The sequence below is a fragment of the Hemitrygon akajei genome, chromosome 15, assembly GCF_048418815.1.
Source record: "Hemitrygon akajei chromosome 15, sHemAka1.3, whole genome shotgun sequence".
Lineage (NCBI taxonomy): Eukaryota > Metazoa > Chordata > Chondrichthyes > Myliobatiformes > Dasyatidae > Hemitrygon > Hemitrygon akajei.
In genome coordinates, this window is record NC_133138.1 from 41,708,566 (window position 1) to 41,722,986 (window position 14,421).

Below are 14,421 nucleotides of genomic sequence, written 5' to 3' on the forward strand. Positions count from 1 at the left end.
AGCAAGTATTGAAACCATGCACCTGCCTTTTTACATACCTGTGATGGTTTAATATGCAGTTTCAGTGCCAAATCAGAATTTGTTACATTCCCACATTAGGACCAAGTAATTTTCAATTCTTGCTAAATCAAATTATATCCCTTTCGGTTACTGAGAATATTGCAATTATAAATGCCTACTTGCTGCTTATTAATAACCTGACCCGATTACCCAGTTTACTTTTGGACTGCTGATGTACGCTGGAGATTCTCGGTTTGTTACAGGTGGAATTTAAAGTGCAATTTAAGCGTTCCACGCTTGGCTAAGGGACGAAATGTACGTTCCAATTATTCTTTGCACAGGGACGAAAATATGGCACATCGCACTTATAAAATTAAATCGGGTTTCAACTTTTAACGCACTCTTACGCGCAATGGTAAATATAGGCTGGTTTTATGCTCTTGCAGAAGGAATTGAGCGTTCCGGCCCGTGACGGGACTTTGCTCGGTAGAGGCGGTAAGCGGAAGGAGTAACCCAGAGGCCGTAGGTTATTTCGGGAGCGATGAGTTGGTTAATGTTCAGTCGCTCGGCGGGGCCCAAGGTGTTTCCTGCTCTCTTCTCCGTGCACCCTTATATTGTCGTCCTTACGCCGTCTTCAAATATGGTACGTACCATAATAAACCGAAGTGCACGCACAATGAAAGCGGGGAGTGGAGCCCAGCACTGGAAAAGCTAGTAAGGGCCTCACATTTACAGACTGTTGCAAATGAACTTTAGAAGGAAATGTCCGTGTAGATCGGTGAAAATGTCACAACAGCGTCCTCTCTGTTTTTCCTTTGTAGCCTTGATTTTACTCGTAATTCGGACTGCAGAGCCACATTGCATTCAGCCGCCGGGTGAACGTAACGAGCGTTAGAGGGCCCTTTAGACGCTTCTGTGGCTGGTATCCTTAAGACATTGAGCGAGAGAGTTCAGGGAAAGTGTCGGGTTTGATTCCCCTTCCAGTCAGCTGATCGATCAGAGAAGGGCTGGAATCGGGCAATTACAACTCCTGGTTATGTGACCACTGATGCCAGGCAGAGAATCTCTGAGGAGCATTGATAATGGCTGTGGTCGCTCGTCTTGTTAAGACACTGCCCAGAAGAAGGAAATGACAAACCACTTTTGTAGAAAAAATTGCCAAGAACAATCATGTTCATGGAGAGACCACGATCGCCGACACCATACGACAGGACACATAACAAACGAATGAATTTCACCTGACTCCTTGGTGCTTCCAAGGCTGTTCATAGCTTTTGCTGTCTTTTTGCCTAGAGCTGAATTTAATTTCTGTCTTCATATTGCTATAATGTGGGCTGCAGAGCTGATGGAACATCCTGCTTTTGCCCCTTCCAGACTATACTGCTATACACTTCCATTGTAGCCTCTTATTTACAACGACGTTCTGTATCTCTCTGCTTATCGAGTGACTGCTCTTCCCAAACTACAAACCCCATTTCCAGAAAAGTTGGGATATTTTCCAAAATGCAATAAGAACAAAAATCTGTGATATGTTAATTCACGTGAACCTTTATTTAACTGACAAAAGTACAAAGAAAAGATTTTCAATAGTTTTACTGACCAACTTAATTGTATTTTGTAAATATACACAAATTTAGAATTTGATGGCTGCAACACACTCAACAAAAGTTGGGACAGAGGCATGTTTACCATTGTGTTACATCACCTTTCCTTGTAATAACACTTTTTAATCATTTTGGAACTGAGGATACTAATTGTAGTAGATTTGCAATTGGAAATTTTGTCCATTCTTGCTTGATATAAGACTTCAGCTGCTCAACAGTCCGTGGTCTCCGTTGTCTGATTCTCCTCTTCATGATGCGCCATACATTTTCAATAGGAGATAGATCTGGACTGGCAGCAGGCCAGTCAAGCACACGCACTCTGTGTTACAAAGCCACGCTGTTGTAGCCCGTGCAGAATATGGTCTGGCATTGTCCTGCTGAAATAAGCATGGACGTCCCGGGAAGAGATGTCACCTTGATGGCAACATATGTCTCTCTAAAATCCTAATATACGCCCCAGAGTCAATGGTACCTTCACATACATGCAACTCACCCATGCCGTGGGCACTGATGCACCCCCATACCACCACACCACCACAGACGCTGGCTTTCGCAACTTTCGCTGATAACAATCAGGATGGTCATTTTCATCTTTGGCACGGAGAACTCGACGCCTGTTTTTTTCTGAAAACTAGCTGAAATGTGGACTCATCTGACCACAGCACACGGTTCCACAGTCTTTCGGTCCATCTGAGATGAGCTCGGGCCCAGAGAACTCGCCGGCATTTCTGCATAGAGTTGATGTATGGCTTCCTCCTTGCGTAATACAGTTTCAAGTTGCATTTCTGGATGCAGTGACGGACTGTGCTAAGTGACAATGGTTTTCCGAAGTACTCCCGAGCCCAGTTGGCTATAATTGTCACAGTAGCATGATGGTTTCTTAGGCAGTGCTGCCCGAGGGCTCGAAGATCACACACATTCAACAGTGGTTTCCGACCTTGCCCTTTACGCACTGAGATGTCTCTGAATTCTCCGAATCTTTTCACAATATTATGTACTGTAGGTGTTGAAAGACCTAAATTCTCTGCAATCTTGCATTGGGAAATGTTCCTTTTGAACTGACTAACAATTGTCTCACGAATTTTGGCACAAAGGGGTGAGCCACGACTCATCCTTGCTTGCAAAGACTGAGCCTTTGTTGGAGCTACTTTTATACCCAGTCATGATACCCCATCTGCTACCAATAAGCCTGCTTAATGTGGAGTCTTCCAAACCGGTGTTACTTGAATATTCTGTGCACTTTTCAATCTTATTTTAACTCCGTCCCAACTTTTGTTGAGTGTGTTGCAGCCATCAAATTCTAAATTTGTGTATATTTACAAAATACAATTAAGTTGGTCAGTAAAACTATTGAAAATCTTTTCTTTGTACTTTTGTCAGTTAAATAAGGGTTCACGTGAATTAACATATCACAGATTTTTGTTTTTATTGCATTTTGGAAAATATCCCAACTTTTCTGGAAATGGGGTTTGTAGTTTCTGATCCTCTAAGGCAGGAGTTCTCAGACCCCTTGGTTAGTGGTAAGGGTCTGTGCCAGGTTGGGAATACCTGCTCTAAGGTCATGCATTTACAATTTTCATCTCACTTCTAATCTTCACCTTGCCAACTATTTTTGCACTCTGATAGCTTGGACATCACCAGTTGCTCCTTTTGTTCCAAAAAGATTGTTGTGGTTATGGATCCCTGAAACCCTTGCTCTCGAATTACCACAACAATCCTTTTTATGGTATATTTGCCAAGTGCATCTTCAACCTAATCTTAAATCTGCCAGCTTTCAGTATTTTCTTTTGACGATGCCTTTGAAGGTGGGTTCCAATAATTACTGTAGGAGCAGATTAGCTGCTATTAGCATCTTCCCTCCAGCAGTTTGCTTATTTGAAATTTGAGGTCATAGGGAGAGGACAGGGAAGTTGGAAGTGGATCATTCACTTCTCAGTGAGATCCAGAAGTATTTCAGAAGCTTGCCTTTTCAGTGTATATTGCTTTAGATACTGGATTTGTGTATCTAAAGGCTTGCCAAATAATTCAGATTGTAGAATTCTGTTTCAAAGATTATATTGGAAATGATTTACACAATAATCAGATTGTACAATGTACTTTTGTAGTATCATTGCAGCCATTTATATTTATGAAATACTTGATTAATTCAAAAGTAGTTTTTAAGCTTACATTGAATTGTTATAAACATGTAATCATTACATTTCGTAATCAGTTCCTATGTTTTGCTTTGCACATCTTTTGCTCGATTAGCACTGCGACGACAATTGGAGTCCAAGTGTATAATTTTAGATGGCATGTGTATTGTTTACTATGCTTGAAGATGAAACTGGAGAAGCAAAAAGAGTGTTGAGTTCCCTGTCTTCCTTTCATTTATGCCCCACAAATTAAAAAAAAAAGACCCAAAATGCTTTAATTATCCGCTGGAGCAAATTTATTTTGCAATTCAATATGGAAGTCTGGAGCTTGCTAGTGTCATACTGGGTGCACCTGATTGGTTTAATAAAGATTACGGTAAGCATAATCTTTAACTGGAATCATCTTTTATTTGGAATTGATTTTAGATTTCTTTCCCATTAATAATGCAGACTGTATTCTTCTGTAAATGTCCTATAATATTTGGTATTGATATGGCTTGACGTCAGAAATTTCCTGAAGTTTAGTAGAATTAGTCGTTCCAGCACATAGAATTTGCACCCTACCTACTTTCATTTCCGTCATATCTTGCTAAATGGACAGAGCAGAATATGCTATTCTTGTATATAGATATTTATCAAAACAAAGACTAGTTTGAAACAGTGGTTTTCTTCTTAAATGTAATATACATTATGGACAATAAAGCACATCCTCTCCGTGGCCTACTGAATAAGCAGCAGAACACCCTTTTGAACAAACTCATTCAGCTCCACTATCACAAGGATCATTACAGGAAATCTTTCCTACCAAATGCAATAAGCATATACCAGGGGTGATTGATAAGTTCATGGCCTAAGGTGGAGGGAGTCAGATTTAGAAAACGCAGCACATTTATTTTTCAACATAGTCCCCCCCCTACATTTACACACTTAGTCCAGCGGTCGTGGAGCGTATGGATCTTGGACCTCCAGAAAGTGTCCACAGATGGGTGATTTATAGGTTTGTGGCCTACGGTAGAAGGAGATGAGTTATACAGCTCTGGTTACATGCACATGCAGTTCAACCCTTTGAGTGATTATGCAGAAAGTTTGAAGTTAATGCATCTCTTTATACATTAGGCCACAAACTTATCAATCACTCAGATGAGTTATTAACTTAAAACTTTCTGTATAATCACTGTAAGAGTTGAACTGCATGTGCATGTAACAAGAGCTGTATAATTCATCTCCGTCTACCTTAGGCCATGAACTTATCAATCACCCCTCAACAACAGTTCATCTCTGTGTGACAGGAGAACACAGAATAGTACAATAGTGAACACGAGGAAATCTGCAGATGCTGGAAATTCAAACAACAACACACACAAAATGCTGGTGGAACACAGCAGGCCAGGCAGCATCTATAGGGAGAAGCGCTGTCAACGTTTCAGGCCAAGACCCTTCGTCAGGACTAACCGAAAGGAAAGATAGTAAGAGATTTGAAAGTAGTGGGGGGAGGAGGAAATGCAAAATGATAGGAGAAGACCGGAGGGGGTGGGATGAAGCTAAGAGCTGGAAAGGTGATTGGTGAAAGTGATACAGAGCTGGAGAAGGGAAAGGATCATGGGACGGGAGGCCTCAGGAGAAAGAAAGGAGGGGGGGTGGGGGAAGCACCAGAGGGAGATGGAGAACAGGCAAACAACTAAATATGTCAGGGATGGGTCAGGATCTCCCAGTGGCTACACATTTTAATTCCACATCCCATTCCCATTCTGATATGTCTATCCATGGCCTCCTCTATTGTCAAAATGAATCCAAACTCAGGTTGGAGGAACAACACCTTATATACCGGCTGGGTAGCCTCCAACCTGATGGCATGAACATTGACTTCTCTAACTTCCGTTAATGCCCCTCCTCCCCTTCTTACCCCATCCCTGACATATTTAGTTGTTTCCCTGTTCTCCATCTCCCTCTGGTGCTTCCCCCCCACCTTTCTTTCTCCCGAGGCCTCCCGTCCCATGATCCTTTCCCTTCTCCAGCTCTGTATCACTTTCGCCAATCACCTTTCCAGCTCTTAGCTTCATCCCCCCCCCTCCGGTCTTCTCCTATCATTTTGCATTTCCCCTTACCCCCACTACTTTCAAATCTCTTACTATCTTTCCTTCCGGTTAGTCCTGACGAAGGGTCTTGGCCCAAAATGTTAACAGTGCTTCTCCCTATCGATGCTGCCTGGCCTGCTGTGTTCTACCAGCATTTTGTGTGTGTTGTTGATAGTACAATAGTCTCTGTTTTATTATTTTGTACGTTATTATTGTACATCATTGCATATTGGTAAATTATTGTGTATATTATTCTGTACTTTATTAGTTAATATTATTATATTTATTATTGCTAAGTCTGTTTTTAAATGTTGCTGCTGTAATGAAATAATTTCCCAGTCAGAATCAATAAAGTACTTATTATATACTGTGAAGTCATTGTAGTTTTATGCAGTGGCTAACAACAGCGTTTCCCAGCACCCCATAACTTAAAACTCCTTTGAGGATATCTCATATCAAGGAATATTGAAATAGGTTGTTAGATGTAAATGTCAGAGTAGTATTTGCATATACTTGGTAAATAAACCGGTGACTTTGTAATTGGCGAAAACCTACATAGTTCACAGCCACTGACACTGAGTTGGGGTTCACTTTATGAGTCTGGTCTGACATAGTGATGTAATTACATCCAGTTTGGTTACCACGCTTTGTGCTCAGGTTTTGGAGTACAATAAATGAATTGTTAGGGTTTTTCTTAAACATAAAACGCCTCATATCTTTTTATTTGCGAAAACCTACAGTGGAGTCTTTGTTCTGCTGCCGCACTGCTCTCAGGATTTGATCCAAAACTCGGAGTCTGCACTCAGTTGCTCAAGGACAGTTCTCCACCCCTCTGTTATAAGACTATTGACTGGTTCTCTAGTACAATAAGCTGTACTCTTGACCTCACAATCTTGTTATGTTCTTGTGCCTCTTTGTTTATCTGCACTGCACTTTATTCTGCATTGTGATTGCTTTACCTAGTTCTACCTCAATGCACTGTGTAAGGATTTGATTTGTATGGACAGTTTGTAAGACAGGCTTTTCACTGTTACCTCATCAGATGAGACAATAATATTCCAATTCCAATTGCAATTCCTAATTCTGCCACATTGCAGACATGTTGGGAGTTAATAGGTGGGTGGCAGGAGCACTTGAAAGGGGTGGGAGGTGGATAAAAGCAGGAAATTAGCACCTGAGAGATCTAAAAAATAGGTTGTAGGGAAATAAACATAGGCGTGTTTGGGGAGATTTGTTGGGAATGCTCTGAGAGCTGATAAATTGTCACTGGACTGAATGGGCTCATTCTGTTGTAAGAGGGCCTTATGGCTGATGAAGTTGCTTGATAAAGCAATCATTTTAACTTCTTTGAAATATAAAACCAATCTCTGCCCAGAGACAAAAATAGCAAAGCAATCATTCACTATGAAAGGTATTTTTTAGAGCAATCGCAGAAATAGGAAGCTGTAACTAACCATAATTTTGTAAGACTAGGACCAATAACTCAAATAATTTTCGTTTCCTGTAGTTTCAAGAAGATAATAACAAACCATTTGAGCTGTTTTAAGGCGATGAGGAAGGAAGCCTCTTTCAGTGGCTGTTGTGGTTAAAATGATGAACTTGCTTATATCAAAATAAAATAATTAATTGCATCTGCTAGTTTCATCCACATTGGAGGAATTATATCCAGATTGGGTGACTGCTGAGTGGCATACTAGTGTTCAATGCATGGGGTAGACCTGATCTCCTAGTTGTCTTGAGTTTTCAATTCCTGCCTGTAAAGCAACTTGGATCTGCTCCAATTTGTGTACCAGAGTAACAGGCTGACAGCAGATGCCATTTTATTGGCTCTTCACTCAACCGTGGAACAGCTGGACAGCCAAGATGCATACGCCAGGATGAACTTCGTCGATTACAGCTCAGCATTCAATAGCATCATCTCCTCAAAGCCAATCAATATGTTTCACGGCCTTGGCCCAATACCTCCTTGTGCAGATAGGTCCTCAATTTCCTCACCTGCAGACCGCGGTCAGTTCAGATTGGCCGCAACGTCTCCTCCACGATCTCTGTCAGCACAGGCGCACCACGAGGATATGTGTTTACCAAGCCCCCTGCCCACCATTCTATTGGCTTTACACATACAACTGTATAGCTAAGCACCACCCCAACACCATATTCAAGTTTGCTGATGACACCGCTGTCATGGGCCGAATCAAAGGTGGTGAATCAGCATATCGGAGGGAGATTGAAAATCTGGCTGAGGGGTACCACAACAACAAACGGCAGCAAGGCCAAGGAGCTGATTATTGACTTCAGGAGGAGGAAACCAGAGGTCCTGATGGAGGATCAGAGGTGGTGAGGATCATCAACTTAAAATTCCTCGGTACTATCAATTCAGAGGACCTGCTGTGGGCCCAGCAGGTAAGTGCAATTACAGAGAATGCATGGCAGTGCCTCTACTTCCTTAGAAGTTTGTGAAAGTTAGGCATGACATCTTGAATTGCTATAGATGTGTAGTGGAGAGTTTATTGACTGGCTGTATCACAGCCTGGTATGGAAACACCAATGCCCTTGAACAGAAAGTCTGACAAAAAGTAGTGGATATGGCCCAGTCCATAATGGGTGAAGCCTTCCCCACCACTGAGCACATCTACATGGAGCGTTGTAGCAGGAAAGCAGCATCCATCGTCAGGGTCGCCCGCTACCCAGGTCACGCCTACTTGCTGCTGCCATTAGAGAGAAGGTACAGGAGTCTCAGGACTCACTCCATATTCAGGACAGTTATTAGCCCTCAACCATCAGGTTCTTGAACCAGAGTGGATAGCTTCACTTGTCTCATCACTGAAATGTTCCCACAACCTATGGACTCCCTTTCAAGCACTCTTCATCTCATGTTCTTTATCACTACTGCCTGTTACGCCGCTGGTGTTTAGGACAGCAGTGAAGGTCCTTCATCCTGTCAGTAGCTCGTTTTCCCCTATTGTTCAGTCAGGTAAGTTCCGGGCAGAGGCCCAGAAATACCATTGCACTCAGACGTGGAAGGAGTCTTCATTGCTGTTTCTGTAGCAGTTTTGTTTTACCAGTCAGGGTTGTTAGCCCTGAGCTGAACCCCCTGAATCTGGAGGATTGGTGGACCACTCTTGGTCTGTTCTCTACCATTTGATCTGTTTGGCATGTGTGACCTTACCAAGAGTGAAAGCACAAAGCCCTGACTTCAGCCAACGTAGCGCTCTGGATTATTGAAACATGCAGACTTATAAATCCTACGACAAGGCTGTCATCCTCTTGGAGGCCATGTTCTTGATATTTATTGTTTGTTTGTTTATTATTTCTTTCTTATTTTGTATTTGCGCAGTTTGTTGTCTTTTGCACATGGGTTGAATGCCCAAGTTGGTGTGGTCTCTTACTGATTCTATTGTGCTTATTATTCCATTATGGGTTTATTGAGTATGTCTGCAAGAAAATGAATCTCAGGTTTGTTTATGGTGATGTATGTGTACTTTGATAATCAATTTACTTTGAACTTTCAACTGCCCACCCCGACCTTTATTGTCCTCCCCTATACTGTTCCAACAAGACCCCACGTAAGCCTAAGGTATAGCACCATGTCTCTGGTCTGGGCTTATTGCAGCCACTGAACTTCAGTGCAGGACCTCCTCAGGTTACGGCAGGACTTGGTTCCTGTGAGCTGTCTATAATCTGAATAGTTTCCATTGGAAATGCAACTGCAGTGCTCCCACACGGCAGAAGATGCCTGCAGTAGCCAGCAAACCCATCCCACCAGTCTCCCAAATATCCATTTGTATGTATAAGCCCTCATTATGTCAAGCTGTGGGGAGGACCTGTATTGGATCAATTATCTTAAGGGCTTCACTTCTGTATTTATATCCAGCCTATTATTATATTATATTATATCCAGCCTATCCAGTCTCTGCTTACAACTTGGCCAACAGTCCTGGTGACGTACTTTGCTGCGCCCTCTGTAGCTCAGTCACAGCCTTCATGTAGCTGACCAGAGCTTCACACAATACTCTTAAGCGTGATCTCAGCAATCCCTTGACAGCTGCACCTTGATAACCCAAATCATGTATCCCAGCATGCTATAGGCTTTCTTCCCAACTTCTGGGAAACTTTGTACCTGTCTCCAGGGTCTTGCTATTCAATAATATTCTCCAGGGGCCCTGTCATCCTCTACATGTCCTGGCCTGTTTTAACTTTCCAAAACACATCACTTCACACTTGTCTGAGTTAAATTCCCTCTGCTATTCCTTTGCTCACTTTCTCGATTGATCTAGATAACTTTAGTCATCTCTTTCACAAACCCACTAGACTAGTAATTTTGGTGATTTGCATTCTTATCCAAATCATGAATATAATCATTAGTGCAGCAAAAAGTAACATAATAATGACTAGGGTTATTCTAAACAGTGGAAGTTTGATTGGAGAAAGTGTTCTAAGAAAGATTGTTAAAAGGTGAAACAGACTGGAGGAAGTGCTTTATCATTGAATGTAATCTATCACTAGTGTAGTTTTAAATGTTAGTACTTAGGGTGAAGCTAGCCCTTTTGATTCAAGAGCCCGATGGTTGAGGGGTAATAACTGTTCCTGAACCTGGTGGTATAAGTCCTGGGGCTCTTGTGCCACCTTCCTGATGGCAGCGTGACCTGGGTGGGGTGAGGGGTTGGTGGCGGGTTGGTAGTCGCTGATGGCGGATGCTGCTTTTCAGCAACAATGCTACGTGTAGATATGCTCAGTGGCGTGGAGGGCTTTACCTGTGATGGACTGGGCTGCATCCACTGCTTTTTGTAGGATTTTCCATCCAAAGGCACTGGTGTTTCCAAACCAGGCTGTGACACAGACAATCAATATACTCCACCACACATCTATAGAAGCTTATGCCAAACCTTCACAAACTCCTAAGGAAGTAGAGGCACTGCTGTACTTTTCTCGTAATTACATTTACATTCTGCGTCCAGGACAGGTCCTTCGAAATGTTAACACCGAGGCATTTCAACTACACACATGTATACGGCTAAACGAAATGCCGCTTCTCTGGGACCAAGGTGAAAATCACAATGCATATATCACATAAAGCACATAATAAAAAATATTCTGTACATGTCCAAGGTGACAAATTACATAACAACATATAGTTAAATAAACAACAGTATACAGCTACTGGCACTTTCATAAATAATGTATACTGTGTGGTAGCAGGGTGTTCAGAAATCTCACAGCCTGGGGCAAGAAACCTTACCCAGCCGAACACTCCTTGTTCTTGTACTGAGATACCTTCTGCCTGATGGTAGGAGATTAAAGACATTTTGGGATGGCTGGGAGGAATCCTTGAAATGCAGTGGGCTCAGGCTCTGTGAATGCAATGCCTCTGGTTTATGTCATGGATGGGGGGTGGGTTTGAGAGAGACTCTGATGACTCCCTCAGCAGCCCTCACAATCTGTCACAGGGTCTTGTGGCCAGTTGCCTTGCAATTCGCATACCAGACAGTGATGGAGCTTGTCAGAATACTCTTGATGGTGTTTTGGCTTAAGAGTGGGTGAGGTATTAAAGTAGGTCTCGCAAGTCCTTTACGCTTGTCTGCATTAAATTCTGTTTTCGAGCTTAACATTTTTTCCAACTTACCTTCATGTAGGTCACCGTATCCTTTGTTGTTACAGAATTCGATGCTCCAACATGGTAGCACTATGATGTATCTTGAGTAAAATCTAGTTCTCTACATTAACTCTATTATCTACTTAACACACTCACCAAATTCCCTTCCAGATGATGTGATTATCTATCACTGTAGGCTTTGCCAAATATGCATGTAATAAACTATATTTCCAAAGCTGGGCGATTATAGAAAAAATAACATTAGTAGGTAATCATAAAGGAAATAATATTTTGAGCCTACTTGATATTTTCAAATATACAAAGGTGTTATCCAAAGTTAAAGCAATAGATTATGGAGATTTAAAAAAAAACTGAACTTAAATGTGGCTGAATTCTGATTTGAAATGATTTGCCATCTTGTGGTGAAGTTAAGAAATTGTAAGAAGAAAGATCTGCTGCTGGAGCAGTTGAAAATTGATCAAGCCTTCAATGACAAAGTGCAAATAAATTTGTAACTTTAACTGTTCAGGTACAAACATATTTGTATGTTTTCCTGATGGAACGTGGGTAACCTGAAACACTTTATTGTAAGTAGTTCTTTCTTGAGCACTGTCGGCTTGCTACCCTAGTAAATTATTTGCTCTTCTCCAGTTTTATGTTTTAAAAAGTCTGGAGTACTGTATATTGCTATTTCCCAAGTACATTCCCAGCTTTCCTACTAAAAGTTGTTTAAATATCTCTGACAGGATTCTGATTCCTGTCATCGCACAGAAATTACCCAAATTATTTGATGTTCTCGGTAATCGTGTGATTGTGGTGCGTTATTACCTTCTCTGCTGTATAATAGGGGTACAGTACGTTACATACCTATCTCCAACCCCCAAAACATATAAACTGTACCTTTGTCAAAATGAACTGTAGTCCAAGCACAGCTGGACTACAGATTTTTCAGTTGTCTCGATACTGTTTGATTACTTGTCCCTGCTTTACACACAATTTTTTTCAGTTAAACGTGGGGAGAATCAACCTATTATTCCTCAGCTTCCATTAGCAACTCCACAAGACACACATGTTAGATGGTGACGGTTAGGCCAGTTTGTAATGAGGGTGTGTGATTCGACATGAGTTTAAATCCCTATCCTTTTATCACAAAGGTTGCCTGTTCTTCTTGAGTGATACCATGGGGTTGAAGCTGATCACTGGGTTATGAAGGAGTTGATAAGGCCAAGATGGGGCTAGTATACTCTGCATGGGTGTAACAGGAGGTTCTTGACAGGGCAGGCTTGTGCGCAGTTTGGGAGGTGGCGCACTCGTCCCGCCACTTATGCTGGGCCTCTCTATGCACCTTCCAAAGGGACTCTGGATTCTCTGTGATTCTGTTAAGTTGGTAGAAATGTTACACACTTCACATTCTAGTCTGCACACAATGGAACGGTTGTGGAGGCTTTGGAGAAAGTGCGGAAGAGGTTCATCAGGATGTTGCCTGGACTGGCTGGCTATAAACTATAAGGAGATGTTGCACAAACTTGAATTGTTTTCTCTTGCATGTTGGGCACTGAGAGGGCAACCTGATATAAAATATGAAGGAATAATTATGTGGAAAATTATTATAAGATAGATGGTCAGGGTCTTTTTCCATGGTGGAAAATATTTTTGAACTTGTCAATGAACCGTTCCCAACTTCATGATAGTCTTGTACCTTGTCTTGTTCTAGGCTTCACAGAGCCATTGGTTAACTCCAGAAGAAAGGGAACAACTTCTGCCCGAATTAAAAGCAGCAGGTTGGGAAGATGTTGAAGACAGAGATGCACTTTGTAAAGAATTTTCATTCAAGAATTTTAACCAGGTACATTTTTTAGTATCACATAATAGTTATGTGGTTTGGCAGTCATCATTCCCACATACATTTTGGTTTTTTCCCCATAGTTGCAAAGCTCATATAAACAGGGCTTTTAAAGATGCTTTCTTTAAAAAGAAAGCCATATCCACAACTTGGCTAGTGGGCTGTGAAATAACAATTGGTTAAAAACAAATAAAGGCTTGTGTCTGAAATTACTCCAGATAACTTTATGGAATGAAAGCAAATTGAAAGTGCCTTATTTTCTACCAAAGGGGGACAAGAGTGTCAGAGTTGGATGGATGCATGTTCATTTCCCATTTAATTCGACCATAAGACATAGGAGTAGAATTAGGCCATTCGGCCCATTGAGTCTTCTCTGCCATTTGATCGTGGCTGATCCATTTCCCTCTCAACCTTACTCTCCTGCCTTCACACCTTAACTTACCAAGAACCTAGCAACTTCTGCCTGAAATACATTCAATGATCTGGCCTCCACAGCCAACTGTGGCAGCGAATTCCATAGATTCACCACCCTCTGCTGAAGAAAATTCCTCTTTAGCTCCGTTCTAAATGGATTTCCAATTAGTGTGTTCTGTTAGAATAAGAATCTGATTCATTGTGTTTCCTATCGATTCTCTGGATCTGAGACATACTTGGGGGTATGTTTGTGTTAGTTGATCTCACCAGTGGCTTTATTTTCCTCAGTGTTTGTTATGCTGGAGATTAGTAACAGCAGAGTCCTGCACCTGACTTATGCTTCATAATGTAAAGAGGAACATTTGCAGAGGATTAAATTTTATATAATAATTCTATGGCACAGGGAAGATTACTTGATTCCACAGGAAAACTGGGCAAAGTATTCGAGGGTTGTTCCTGTCCATGGGACCGCAACCTTTCAGATGAAATTGGAAGCTTCTTTTTAAAATATTGAAATAAATTTAAGTAAATCTTAGCTAGCAATTATGTGGCACGCGACATAAAATCTTGTCTCTTGCTAACAGCGTGCTGTAGTTGGATATCGATCACTTAAAGAATTAGAGGTTTTAAAGGTACATTTAAAGTCAGAGAAATGTGTACAATATACATCCTGAAACGCTTTTTCTTCGCAGCCATCCACAAAAACAGAGGAGTGCCCCCAAAGAATGAATGACAGTTAAATGTTAGAACCTCAAAGTCC

At 41.6% G+C, this 14,421-nt stretch overlaps 1 protein-coding gene across 2 annotated transcripts in view; it reads left to right on the forward strand.

The window, feature by feature from the left end:
- Positions 1-473: 473 nt before the first annotated feature.
- Positions 474-14,421, forward strand: part of LOC140739282 (pterin-4-alpha-carbinolamine dehydratase 2-like) — a 42,788-nt gene continuing 28,840 nt past the window's right edge. Inside the window, exons 1-2 of one of the 2 annotated variants that reach the window (XM_073067434.1) lie at positions 479-643; positions 13,119-13,250. In XM_073067434.1, the coding sequence (XP_072923535.1) occupies positions 542-643; positions 13,119-13,250 (234 nt within the window). In that variant the 5' untranslated portion in view covers positions 479-541. Of the gene's footprint in view, positions 644-13,118; positions 13,251-14,421 lie in introns of both variants that reach the window. The other variant, XM_073067435.1, reaches the window with a different exon arrangement.